This window comes from Desmodus rotundus, chromosome 2 (assembly GCF_022682495.2).
Source record: "Desmodus rotundus isolate HL8 chromosome 2, HLdesRot8A.1, whole genome shotgun sequence".
NCBI lineage: Eukaryota > Metazoa > Chordata > Mammalia > Chiroptera > Phyllostomidae > Desmodus > Desmodus rotundus.
In genome coordinates this window covers 185,304,184-185,318,584 of record NC_071388.1, presented here as the reverse complement: position 1 = coordinate 185,318,584, position 14,401 = coordinate 185,304,184, and the positions used below count along the sequence as shown (strand labels likewise).

The window sequence follows — 14,401 nt, the reverse complement described above, 5'->3', positions numbered from 1 at the left end:
TATTTGTAGAGATCACAGTCTCAGAAACCTACCAGGCAAGTCTTTGAGTTAAATAGCCCTGTGGCCAGGTAGCCCATTACCCATCTCCATCATACTTTCATTTTATAGAAAAGCCAGACAGACAATTAGCCTATTAATTCCCCATGAAAGTGTTGAGAACCATTGTCCCAAGAGAGTGAGACTGAGGGGTTTTCGGGACTCAGGACTTTCCCAGAAGTCTTGGGCAAACTGGGATGATTTGGTCACCCCAGGTCTCCTTTGTTTCCAATAAAAAAACATGCAACAAAGTATCTCTGGTATAATGTTTATTTAAATAGTAATCTTAAAAAGGCTTTATACAAATCATATAAACACAGTTTGACATTGTTGTTTGTTTACTTTTTACATTGAAGAATCACAGTAAAAGCTCTCAAGTTCCCGTGATCTGGCTCGGCCAGCGAATGGTCTAATACCTTTAACTGCAAACCCTGGAAAAGTTAACCTTCGGTGTGATGGTTTAACTTCCCTTGTTTTCTTGCCATTCATGCTCATTCCTTGGACCCTCATCCCTGCCAACTCCTCATTCCCACCTAAGAGAGAAAGCGACCCTGTGGCCCTGTTGACCGTTTAGTCCGGGAGAGCGTGGAGGTAATGTGTCATTCAGTACAAGGCAAAAAAGGAGATCAATACTGTGAACTGGGTTTCCCAAAGGGAATGACTTAAGGAGAAGGGTCAGCCAGTCTACCTGCAGATAGAGACAACAAATGCATCAGGGGGCCCCCTGGCCAAGTGACATAATCGGGCCCCTCTGTCTCATCAGAGTCCAGCCTCCAGTGTTGGTGAGGTATCTACATGTGGCCCTGGGTGGCCTTTTTGTTTGGCATTTGGGGCCCATGGTGAATATGGATACAGGGGGATGCAGGTTGAGTTGTACATAACTTAGAGGTGAACTGCAGGCTGGTGACAAGGCTGGTCTTTGGGGAACTGTAAAATGGCCCACTGGGCAGGAGACGGCCAGACCCCCAGAGTAGGTTTTTGAACTTCTCTTCTTCTGCAGGCTACTTCTGGAAATCCCTAGGACTTGCTAGCTTCCGGAACATTGAGCAACATGGGAAGGCGAAGAGGAGGGTAGACTAATTAAAAACTTGCTTCTGCTGTATGCCCAGCTCAGGGGGTGCCTCAAGCTAAGCCCTTGGGCTTGACAGCTTTACTTTTCACCTCTAACTACCACTGTGCCAACAAACGCCAAGATCAGCAGTTAACTCAGGCCCTAGGTCAAAGTCAAAGTCACAACAATAACACTGAGTCCCACGTGACCATTCACATACACAGTAGATACAGAGAACTCAAAGGCGGCAAAGACACATACACATGTGAATAAATAGCTGTCGGTATGAACTCTCCCTCTCTGCATACAAAACACTGTGACATTACCATTTGAACTAGCATTTCCATAAGTTAACATTTAAAGGAAACGGCCAGTCCCATTCACCCTTCCCCTTTCACCTGGGTATGAGACAAATGAAATCGTGGGTGACCATAGCAGCAAAAATGGTCAGACAGTTTACCACTGATATGCAATAGGCTGGGCACACTGGTTGGGTTTCAAATGCATTTCCAGCACACCGGCAATCCTTAGGCGTTGCTACGAAATTAAGATTGGGACCTCGATGCGGACAATCTTATCCTTCACACAGTTTCATTCTGTTCCTGATGCCTCCACTTCTGGAGTAGTTGAGAGTCATCTAGGGCTACGACTACCACTGGGGTAGCAGGGCTCATTCCAGTAGTAGGATCAGCGGTGACGGGGCGGGGGGCGACTGGGAGTGGAGCCATCGGGGTTAGGGAAGGAGGAATGCCTTAACTCGGATGATATTCATTGATTTTGACATAGAGGGAAAATACATTTTTCTTCACTTTTTCAAGGCACTTAATAAAAAACACAAACTGGCATGTGTGTGTGTAAGGATATCAGTCTCTCTGGGGTTCAAGCAGTGTTGTTATGTTTTGGTTCACAGAGCTTGCAGACTTCCAGCTCTGACTGTCCCGAAAGGCTGAGGTGGTAGCTGTAAACCCTAAGGAGAAACCAATGTTTACTAGCCTATCAGAGAGACTAACTCATCAGAATGTCTCTGTACAGTCAGCTGCTCAGCCTTTGCCATCATGTGACCACAGAGGTTGGACTTTTTCTTCCCTCTCCCCCGCTCTCCTTCCCACCCAGGGCACCAGTTACATCACATCGACGGAGAAAACATACCGATAGCCTGGATCCCTCCCACCCCATCTTTGAGAATATCAAAGGACGTGTGTGTGCACATGTGTACATGTGTGTGCATGTGTGTATGTACATGTCTTAGAAGAACAAGGAGGAGGGAAAAGCAAAAGCCAAACCACCACCAGAGGCCCCACGAAGTAGCCTCACAGCCATAAATTTTGGTCTGAATGGCTCCTGTTCACAAAGCAAGTTAAGGCTTGTCCACTTCTAACATGGAGGTGCTTTCTATGGATTTTGACGTGTGAAGTTTCCTTTCTTGTTTGTTTTAAATCACATGTAAGAAAGAGCTGTTCATGCTGACCCTAAAATGGCAATTTTCCCCTGGATAAAAAAAGTTAAAGGCAACAACATCCTACTTAAATGCTAGGACTGGAACGGCAGCTCGCAGGGTTGGCTGCAGAGCCTGCGCCTCAGCAAATCCCGTCAGTCAGGAGAGCATCAGAGGAAGGGAGAAGCTGGACGACTTTTTTTTTTTTTGAGTTTTTTTCCTAAAGATGGAAAGTCTGAAAAGACTCTGCTTTTCAAGTGTTGATTAGAAAGAGAAAGTAGAGGATAATGATCACCTCTCTGCTTTTATACTGGAAAGTCATTCTCTTCTGCCTCTTTGAGTTGCTCACAGACCAAAGAAATAAAATATAATAATAATAACAAAGTCACAAACAAAATAGAACTGTGACCCCCAAAGAGATGAGCTCCCATCTTTGTCCCAGCAATGACCGGGGTGCTGGGTGGGTCATAACCCCCAGCGCGGCTGCCTCTCCCCTCCTCCCTCAACTTGCCTGTCTATCCTGTCCACACCTTCGGAATCCTGGACCGGTTTGATCGAGATTATGGCATTCAGTTTCCAAAGGAAAAAAAAACAACAACTGTAATCTTCACTAGCCCCTCTTGCTGGAATGAAACGTCAGGTGTGATTTGGGTGCAATCCATCACGCCTCTGAGCAGCACTTCTGGTGGTTCATCTTGACCTTGTGCTTGAGGCCGTCGTAGAGCTCGAAGTTGTAGTTCTCCAGTGTGGTGCAGCTGCGGGAGCTCAGGCCGGAGTAGGAGCAGGTGCAGTAGAGCAGGAGCCCTGCACACGTGGCCCCCAGGAGGACGCCCAGCGAGCTCATGGCGATGATGGTGATGAGGATGGGATCCAGTGTGTAGAGCCAGCTCTTTTCTTTGTTGGCTGAAGGGGCACTGGACCCTGAGGTCGAGGAAGAAGAGTTGCTCCAGTCCACTTCGTACTCATCTGTGACATAAAGGACATGACAGGTGGCACGCAATGCTTCCTCCTTCAGGGTGAACTAACTGAGCCTCCCCAGTCCAGTACAGAGCTTCTTTGGAGCACAGGTAGGGAAGCTAGAAGTTACAGTGCTTGGCTTTAAAGCCCAGTCCCTGCCGCGCTCTAGCTGTGTAACTTTGGGCAAGTATTTAACCTCACTCTGTCTCAGTTCTCTCATCTGTAGAATGGGGATTCTAATAAAGCCTACCTCATGGGGTTGTTAGGAGAATTAAATGAATATTTATAAAGTACTTGGTGTCCGGCACATCATAAGTAAAGTCTAAGTACTTGATACTGAAATAATTTGACTCCTGCCAAGTAAACACAGAACTTCCAGGGTGTCTTTGGAGCACCTGTGAGGGCCCTGTGTCTGGACACCCTTCTTTCTCTGCTTCCTCATCCCTTACTTCCAGCTGCTTCGAGTTGAATCAAAGGACAGGCTGAGACTCTTTGCCCATGAAGGATTTCCCAATTTAGCATTTCTGGCCATCCAAGTAACAGATTTTCTTTTGAGCCACTAGACCTCACTTCCTACCTCACTAATGGGTTGAATTCTGTACCTTCCCCAGATTCATACATTGAAGTCTGAAACCCCAGTACTTCAGAATGTGACCTTATTTAGAGATAGGAGCTTTATGGAGGTAATCAAGTTAAAATAGGGTAGGCCCTCATTCAATGTGACTGGTGTTCTCATAAAAAGGGGACATTTGGAGACAGTCACAGATGGCAGAATGCCATGTGGATATAGAGGTGGCCATCTGCTAGCCAAAGAGAAAGGCTTGTAACAGATCTTCCCCTCACAACCCCCAGAGAAAACCAACCCTGTTGACACCTTGCTCTTGGACTTCCAGCCTCCAGAATGGTGAGAAATAAATTTCTGTTGCTTAAGCCACCCAGTCTGTGGTACTTTGTTAGGCAGCCTGAGCAAACTAATATATTTCTAGAGTGCCAAGGCATGCCCACTCCATGACTCACTTTGTGGCATTCCCTAATACTTCCATGCAGAAAGCAAGGTGATAGATCTATTTTGTAACATATGAGGAAACTGAGGTTTTAAGAAATTAGGTGACGAGGTGACTCACTCAAGTTCCCAGAGTTAGCAAGCAGTTACATTAGGACTTGGATCCAGGCTTCCTGCCTCCTTCTGCCTCTCTTTCTCTCCCCCGTGACTGGGCTTCAGCTGCTGATCCACAGCAGCCTCTCCACGGAGGCCAGTTGTGCAGCTTTGTCCATAAAAGGAGCGTTAGACTGGGTTTTGCAGGGAGAGTCTGCATTCAGTTAACAAGGTGCTGTTTGGATTAGTCACTCTGTTTCTATAACTACACTTGAAGTGTTTGATTAAGGTCAGGTTAAAAGCAGCTGCTCTATAAACTGCTCTTCTTAAATGCATCATTCTTGGTCTAGAGCTGTTCTTGGAGGGGCACCTTTGTGATCCCTCTCGGAGATCAACTCTGGCACTCAGAGAAGCCCCAGGAGACCCACGCTGCTCTGAGTTGGGGGGAAGAAATTACATCGACATGGTTGCTTGGTGGCCCTCCAGTCAAGACTCGTGCTTCAGCCTTTTGAAGTATGTGTGTTTGCAGGGGGAAAGTAGAGCTTGGAATAAAGAGGAAAATACGAGATGGGCAGTGTGAAAAAGAAGCATAAATCTTGCAGCAAGCCCCAAATTGGGAGTCCTGGATAGTGTGAGACGGGTGGCTACAAGCCAGGGATCTGGAAACCTCAGCAGGCCTGGGAGAAAACTCACGTTTACACACATTCACTCAGGCCCTTTTAGGAAGGAGGTTAATGGGTTCAAGCCATGACTTGGGTAGAGGAGTCTGGCTTGTACTTCTAAAGGGTTTATCCAGATTTGAAGTCCATCAGTGTTGAGAGTTGCCCGACAGAGGAGACCTGTTTCAGATTAGGCAGAGGGAACTCAATAAACTTTCTAAACTCCAAATTTGACCTTGACAGAGCAATTGGTGGTTTCTGGCCTTCTAATACCCTGGGCATTATTTTGGTTGATGTCTCTGTAACCAAACTTGAATTTCATGATTATCTGCTAAATCATAGCAATACTCACCATCAATTTCATCTTCATAGCCCTCTCTCCCACGTATTTCTGGGATGTCCACTATAATGAAAAAGAAAACAGACAAATCAAGTTATAATAAGGGCTACCACCATGGCTAAAAGGCAGAGACTCCACCTTTCAGAGAATGACTCCCCACGATGGTGGGCAGCAAAGCATTACATCTGCTTCTAGAACACTTATTGGGTACATTACTGGAGCCTTTCTCCTCAAATGATTTGTCTTTACTTCCAATAACCAGAAGAACAGAAACAGTAAGAAAGGCCTTTAGTGCCAAGTTAGTCCTCACTTGTGTCTTTATAATGATCGTCTAAGGCAACTTCAGCGACATTATATGCCCATCCTCAGTTGCCATTACTGCGATGTTCATTTAGTATAACATGCTGCCCTCCATATATGCATACATCTAAGAGGACGCAAGGTACAAGAGTCTTTCTCTTCTGGATTTCAAATAAATGTATGGTAATTTAAGGAAATCATGTTTCATTGTTATGTATTTTAATGTAGACATAGAATTGGAAAGAATGTCATACTGACTATTCACCCTCACATATCTGTGCTAATATCTCTCATCCTTCCTTCTCTATTTTTTCTATTGGCTTTCTTCGGTTTCGAATAGATCAAATATGGGTATCCAATCTGACTAGCCCAGGCTTGAATAGAGCTAAGTTAATTTACTCTGAATTTTCTGCAGTATTATCACTACTTTTTTCTTTTCTTTTTATGATAATTTTTTGGGGGAGGGCTGTAATACAGGTGTCTCTATTCATTAGGCTGTCCATCTTATGGAAATTAGAGCCAATAAAAACTACCTGTTTAAAATGGTAAAACATTAAATAGAGAATCAAATATGTGGTGAGGAGCAGGGTTTTATCATCTCTTCCAATCTCACAAGTTAATTATGCTTGTCCAGGCTGTCAGCAAAGTGGCACCAAATGAATGTATGTGGCCTTTTGGGAGTTTTATTCAACCTGAAGTCAGGTGGACAAACTTGAAGTCAGCGCTATAAGTTGATATGCAAAAATCAAAGTTTAAAACAAAACCCAAATTGCAAACAGCGAAAGTATCAAACAAAAAGAAAAAAAGAACATCACACTAGCCTGAACTTCTCCCTCACCAGTACAACATCTCAGGGAAGTCCTGCTTGATCATGACCTGAACTGAGGATCGATCCATCGTGGCCACCCACAAAATTCAGTCCTTTCCTGGATGCAGGAATCATAATCATATTAGAAGACCTCCTCGTTCCTGGCCAAAGTGCCAAAGCACATCCCCATCCTCTTGGTCGCTAGGAAGGCATGCACAAAACAATGTGCCAAGACCCCACTCGAAAGGACTGACGCCATGTGGCACCGATCTGCCATAAACCCAGCCTGTTCCTGGCATGTTTACAGCACACCAACTGGCACCGGCAGGCCAGGCTGGCTTCCCCACCCCAGCGCCCATCCCCTGCATTGTTCTGTAGGCCCCTACACTGCAGCCTGTTTCCTTGGGATGTAGACGTGAACGTGAACCGACCAAAGGCAGGTGATGTCTGTCATAGGGATCAAATTGAGCTCGTGAAGGTCAACTCGGAGTTTTTTTTAACCTTATGAAAAAAACCAAACAAATGTAAAAGGAAGCCATCCCATTTCCAACAATTAATTGTTGGAAATGGGATGCTCATAGGTCTTAACACCTTCATTGTTAAAAGATAAAGAACACTGGATAAGAAGGTATGAATCAGCCTAGAACAAAAATTGTGGGGCTCCTGCCAGTGAGTTTTGGGCCAAATCGCTTTTAGGTATTTGGTCTTTGCCAAGGCTGTGACAAATTTTTGGAAGCTAGACTGCCATCTTATTCCATCTCACCACCTCAGGGAAGAACTCTTCGGACACTATGGATGATGGGCCGGAAAGGGGTGGATGTGGCATGAATCTTACAGAAAAAACAGTAAGAGGGCGGTAATGACTATGAGGACATTTTGTCCCAGGAGATCACAGCCTCTTGTCTCTGGAGGCAGAGGACTGGATGAGATTTCTAAGAAAACGGACCAATGAAAGTGGTCTATGAAACTGATTGCCTAGATATGACTGATATTCTGCAGATTCTGGAGAATCAAAGGCTACTTAAGGTGAAGAAAAACACATCAGAGGCTTAACTTGGCTTTTGACTGCTCCCAGCAGTTTGGGTGATGAGAAGGGGTTGAAAAAAGGATAAGTTAATCAACATTTTCAAAAGCGCATCTGCTCACCAAGCCTTAAAGAAAGAATGGCACACTGGGGAAAACCCAAATAAAGGGAACATTCGTACAAAAAGCAATTTAACTTGATAGCAATTTTCTCTAGTCCCTTTGCTAATATTCTTGATATCTGTGTTTGATTAAGAGCATTCTTTCTCAAAATCCTCTTTACCCTTCACGGGCCACCTTCCTTTTCTTTTGAGCCTTGTAGGGAAACCTTAGCCCGTTTCCTCAGGGTGCTGGCAGGAAGGAGTGTGGTTCTGCCACCGGGTTCCTGTAGTTCTGGCAAAGAAAAGGCAAGGGTTCGGAAGAGGGAGAGTGATGAACTAGGAGCTCAAGGCAGAGAGTGGAGGCAGCACCTTCCTGGGAAGGAAAAATGACAGCCACAGGATGGGGACCTAGCTTGGGAAGTAAGGCAGATCTCAAAAATATGTGTGCATGAGTGATTTGGAATTTTGTTTTTAATTTTTATGTTTAATGAAGAAAAACGTGGAGAGAAGCTTCCACGACTCTGTTCTAGTGTGTGGGTGTGGTTATAACTGTGAGATGGGTGAGGGAGAGTGGAATGGGCCACACCTTTTGGAGAACACAAACCAGAAATGGATCCGACCACCCACATGACTTCCACTTTCAACCTTTGTGCTCACATGACCTTATTTCCTTTTGGGGCCCTGTATGGGTTCAATCTCAGGCCAGTCTAACCACCAAGCCTGAATTCTGACTCTTAGTGCTGTCTTGGCCAGAGTGGGGCCCCTCCTCCCCAAGTCTGCACTCAAATTCTGTGGGATTGGGCAGGGCACTACAACTGCCACCAAGTTACCGTTACCCCATTCTAATAGAAATAAAGGACTGCCCTGTCTTGGGTCTGAGTCGACTGGACACACACTCTCCAGCTGTCTGCCTGTGTCAATGACTCCTCACTTTGATGAGAACTAATGAAGACCACTCATGACCATGACCATGAGGATGTGGTGATCGGAAATGCAGGGCTTCGCATGTTCTGTGATAGACATTTCAGAGAGGTAAGGCTGATAGAAATTGTTCTTCATTGGCCGACAAACTAATCAATCAGCCAACCATCACTTATTAAGAGGGTTTCCTGGGTGCCTGGGAACCATACTGAGGACTTTGGGAAAGGAAGATGTATGGGATCAGGCATTTACAATCAAGGCCCTTCCCTGTGGTTGGGGAGCAAAGACTCACCCATGCCAAAATAGCATACAGAACAGTGGGGCATTGTGGAGGGGACTGCAAGTGCTGCTGGAGCCCAGGGCAAGGGTGGGCAAATGAGGCTGGGCCACTGCCAGGAAGAAACCTGGGGGTGAGCAGGAGGATGCTGCAGAACTGAGGCTGCAAGGTGGGGGTCAGGGATTCAGGAATGGTTTCAAACATGGCACCTGAAGCTTTTTACTCACACACTGATTTCTTGGTTGGGGGCTTGAATTCATTTTTATCAGATGCACTGAGAAATTCAAAGAGATGGCCTTGGCTGGCAACAAATCTCCCACCCTGTACTTCCCAACGGGAGAGTCAGGTCCCCGTCCCCTCTCCCTTCGCCAGCTGCTGCAGAGCAGCATAATGAGAGGAAGAAACGCTTGTGAGTGCCCAGAAGGGAGTGTAACAGAGCCTAACAGACTTGGAGTAATCATGTGAGCACAGTAGCCTACTTAAAAAATACAAACAAAACCCCCAATTCAACAAAACATGGTCATTTTCATATTGACATTGAACCTCAGACTGAAAGTCCTCTTGTTCCCCAGGTGTCCCTTCCCATAGCAATATCAAGAGGTGGTTGGATTCACAGTGATGAGTGATTCAAGATAAAGCTCCCATTGTCCTGATTCTTCAGAGCAAGAGTTAGTAAAACCCACACTGGACAGCTCCAGGAACTCCCTCCACCCTAGAAGCGTCAAATATTCTCCAGCGTCCTAATCAGCAGACTGCAACACTGCGGCCCGAAGGGTGAACAGTCATACGTACGCATGTAAGAACCGAACTTAGTCTAAGGATACGTTTTCCCCGTGGGGTCTGGAACACGGCCTGGTGGGGTAAGACCACACATGCTACTGCGGGGGAAACACCGCAGACACTCCAACCTGCAACAGGGAAATTCCCTGCTGAGCGCCACCTGCATCTCCAACAGGAATGCTTTCTCTCACAGTCCTTCCTCTCCGTCTCTCTTTACACACACACACACATACTTTATCCTCTTTTCTCCTTAGGGTACTTCCATTTTTTCTCTTATATTAAGATCCTTTGGGGTTAGTTTGTTTTTCTGTCACAGAAAACGTGCAACCTTCACTTTTACCACTCTGCGCTGTTGCGGTCTACTGTGTGAATCGGCACTGACGTTGCTCTGTGTACTTTCTGCAGGGTAAAGGGAGCTTCACGGGACTGCCCAGAGAGTCGGAAGTCTGCCCCAAACCACTGGCTACCTTTAGACAAGTGATTTGTGACAGTCCGTCCCTGGGTCACTCGCACACAGATCGTCTCAGGACACTGACATACACCCGTTCTCCTTGGAGAGTCTCCTCCATGCCAACTCTGAGCAGTGGATTAAGAGGCTCCGTTGAAGCTGAGGACAGGTTTGCCACCCAGAGTGTGTTAGCAGAGAGACTGTAGGGGCCATCCACTCTGTACCTGCAGGGAAGCCACACGGGCTATGGAGGAGCGGTGGGCTGGGAGCACCAGCCTGGAAACAGACTACCTACTTCCTGTCTGAATTCTGCCACTGCCCGGACAAGTCACTGACCTCCTCGAGTCTCTGCTCTTCTGTAAAGTAACCACTGATCTCCTTCCCTGTTCTACAGCTCTATCGTCTTCACGGGCAGAAAATGAGAAGGCAATGAGGGCCCTTCTGAGGAAGGCTCATTGAGGAGGGCTGCTGGCTGAAGGGGACAAGGCGCCATCTACAGGAAAGGGCCCCGTGGCGCACACCGCTCAGTGCCCCAGCCTTCATCCTGTGTCTGTCCTCCCCTGGAAGTGGTTGTGCCCTGAAGGCATCGGTCTTGAGGTGTGTGTGGAAAGAGCAGAAAGGACAGATGCATGGGAGCCATGCGGTTCTATGTTTGCAATACTTGCTCATTAGGCTTAGCAACCAGTCCTGCCAACTGGCAATCCAGGAAATGACAACATGGGTAACTGTGCCCCAAGTTTTAAGCTTCCACCTTAACAGAGGCAGGGCTGAGAAAACCTCTTGGAAAGCCAGCCTGAACACCTCCACATAACCCACCAAACTGCAAGCGGCCTTTAAAGCAAGGATTGAAGAGACTTCCGCACAGAAAATCAGTGAAATCATTCATTTTTCACAGGTACCAGGTGTCATCGCTTCTATTTTAAAGAGGAAGAAATTGAGGAAGGAGGGCAGAAAAATGCGATAAATCACTGAACAAATCAGCAGCAGAACTGAGAGCAAGCCACATTTTCAACACCTTGTTTTGGGACTATGATTTGTTTGGGGAAAGCTCTCAGCCACTTCGAGCCCTTGTTGAGTTTGATTCCAAGTTCCTGAACCCCCTGAGCCAGCTACATCACTGGACTGTTTGGATGGGACCAGCCTTCAGAAAATTCCCTCAGCCATCCTGTTCTGACCCCAGCAGGAGGTACAACACTGGGGCCAAAATAAATGAGAAATAATGAAGGACTAGGAGATATTTCTTGACCCTTCAAAGTGTTTAATTTAGTATTGGCTACAGGACCCCCTCCCCCACAACACTCAATTTCCCTCATTTGATTTGCTCATTCCCAGTTACTACAAAAAGCCAAAAGTTCAGATGTTAATCTAAACTTCGTCAAAGCCCCTCCACAGAGTCAGGCTACTTGAAAGTCATTCACCCCTTGCTGGGTTTGGCTTGAGTTTAGAAGCACCAGCAGAAGAGCCTTCACCATGAGTTTCTCTCTCTTGGGCTGTAGCCAAATCTATGGAAAGTCATGGGAAAAAAATATATTTTTGGAGTTTTCAAATGGTTTCAAGCTGGAAAGGAAAAGGGGGTTTGGTTTGAGATATTAGAAGAGTCTGAACTTGAATTTAGCCATTATTTTCTATGATCGTTCATTGAGTAACTGGGAGGAAACACTAAAAAGGATTGGAAACCCCAACTGCGATGAGAGGGCTGTGAAATGACCTAATAATACTTTCAAGTGTGGCAGCAGATAAGCAGCGGAGGCCAGAATGGCTCCACTGGGCCCCCACAATGTCGTGAAAATAAGAAAGATGCAGCCAGAGAAAAGCTAGCTCTGGAGAGAGGCTTCACGAATGGGCAGGCTGGAAAAATCCAGCGATGCAGATGGAAGACAGTTTTGGAATCTCTTCTTTACTCTGGGTCTTTGAAAAACCAGAGATGTTTTCCATCCCGGTAAAAAGGATGGCTCCTCATTTTCTATAGGTTCTTGAAAACACCCTCTTACATTTGTATCTCCCCAAGACAGTTGGTTATGCTTAGAAGCTGGGCAGCTTTTCTGAACACTAGAATAAATGAATGATTTTGTGATGAGATTTTCGGTGTTCCCACAAGGTACCTCTCTGTACCCATTCAAGAGGTGATTTCCCTCGAAGCTTGCTGGTGACCAATGTAATTACATATATGTATGTAAATAATTAGAACATAATAGAATAATTACTCTGGCATTAGTTTTGGTCTCCTGTATGAATGTAACTAGTTGGAGGAAATAACCAATTAAGCCTTTGCGTGAAGGAATCTGCTCCATGCTTTTCTGGGAGAGGGCTTTGGTGGAGGGAGGGTAGAGAGAGTGTAAGAATGCTGGAGCAGCAGAACTCAGAGAAGAGGGCGGAGGTTGAAGATGAACACCTGGAGTAAAGGCAGAGGGTGGAGACAGGCCCTCCTCAGGGAGAGAGGAGGGACGATGGCTCCCTCAGGAGTTCCAGAGCAGAGGGTGATGATGCTGTGGGCCCAGGGTTTCTCATGAACACTATTATTGAGCTCACCCTCTTGGTCTGCACCTGGCCAAGGCCAATGAGGCACCTCAGGTCTCCTTTGATGCTCCCGTATCATCCCCCATCTAGGTCCTAATGCCTGTCTTCCTACCTCAGTACCAGCTGTTGGAACTGCTGCGGAGAAGTGATAGGAAAGCTGACAGGGGTCCCCAAGGTCCTTATACCCCTTTTTCCAACTCCTTGGTGGCAGTAGGGAATCAGTGAGGGACAAAACAGTTCTTTAAATGCCTGTAGTAAAATAAAGTCTCAAACCAGCAGGCTCGCTGAGAACAGGACTCTGGTCAAGGCCACCTCTGCTCAAAGCTTTCTCTGCAGTCCCATCATTACGGGAGCTGGCTGCTCTCTAACAAGGACAGAGAACTCTAGTTCAGGCAACCTGTTAATGAGTCCTGCCGCCTGAGAAAAATTGCTGTGGTCGAAGGCCAAGACACGGTATACTGTCATGCCAGCTCTGGATCAGAGCCTTGCATTTGGGTATGTTAGTTAATGACACTAAAAGGGTTCAATTTTGCACAATTATACACAAAACAAGGCTCGTGTGTGTGTGCTGACATGTCTCTTAGCTCACCCACACCTCAGGCTCATGCTGCTTTTTTTCGTGAGCCATCCAGAGCTATCTACACAAGCCTCATGCCCAGGAGTTAGCAGAGCTGGATTTCTGGCAGGGCACAGACAGCCCACAAAGCCCACATATGGCCATAAGAACTATCCAGTGCGCTCCGAGTCCACGTCACGTTTTCGTGACCGCTTCGTCTTAGTGTGCAGTAGAAATCAGGGTGGTGCTCTAGGAAGAAATGGTGTTTCGAACTAACAGGTCCCTTGGTTTCTCTTCCATTTGCCACTCCTCCGTGGAGCCATTTGGGGCGAGTAGCTTTGCCTGCACACATGAACCTCCCACTAGAAAACAGCCTTGTAGCCTGGTGCCTTTCCTTGGCTCACAGGAGCCCCGAACCTCCTCAGAGGGAAGCTGGACACCGCCTTTCAGCCCAGAAAGCCTGCTCCTCTCAGGGTCAGTGTGGGGGCTGGGTCACAGGCTCCAAGGACTGCACCGTCTCGGTCGGCATGTAGACCTGCTTGTGGCTGCTGGAACATTTTAGTCTGCAGTACAATACTGTGCGCTGACCTTAAAGGATGATTTTTACATGAATTTTTTAGTAGAAAGAATAAATAAATAACAGCAAGGCACAGCACAGTCACTCTTTGAGGAAACCAAGTGGAACTCATTAATCATGGAGAACAGGGCTCTGCCTGCTGAACCCAGGCACAGAATTAACTCCTGGGCCACAGCTGCCGCAGCTCCGGTGGGCTGCCGCCCACAGCCAGGCCCACATTCTCCACATAGTGCAAGTTTTTTGAAAAAGTCCCCAGGATTAAAATTCCCTTTGGCTAAAACTATCCAGCGTCTTCTCTTGCAAGCACTCTGCTCACGTTGGAGAAAGGAAGACAGTCACAGAGATTATGTGCAAACGTGACAGGGATGTCCACTACTTTGTTACCCTCTCAGACGGGGACAGCCATTCGAGGCACGTGCTAAAATGAAGGCGGGCACATCATCTGACCCCAACCTTCCATCGGGGAGAAACATGCGCACAAAGAGGTGACGTCAAGGATGTTCATTGCAATGTTGTTTA

The 14,401-nt window shown here is 46.7% G+C and overlaps 1 protein-coding gene across 2 annotated transcripts in view; it reads right to left on the bottom strand.

Annotated features, from left to right (window-relative positions):
• Positions 1 to 297: 297 nt before the first annotated feature.
• The window catches only part of NRP2 (neuropilin 2), a 120,596-nt gene continuing 106,492 nt past the window's right edge, over positions 298 to 14,401 (bottom strand). For both annotated transcript variants that reach the window (XM_024563796.3, XM_024563797.3), the window contains exons 16-17: positions 5,587 to 5,637; positions 298 to 3,488 (exon numbers count right to left, since the gene is read on the bottom strand). In XM_024563796.3, the coding sequence (XP_024419564.2) occupies positions 3,184 to 3,488; positions 5,587 to 5,637 (356 nt within the window). In that variant the 3' untranslated portion in view covers positions 298 to 3,183. The remainder of the gene's footprint in view (positions 3,489 to 5,586; positions 5,638 to 14,401) is intronic.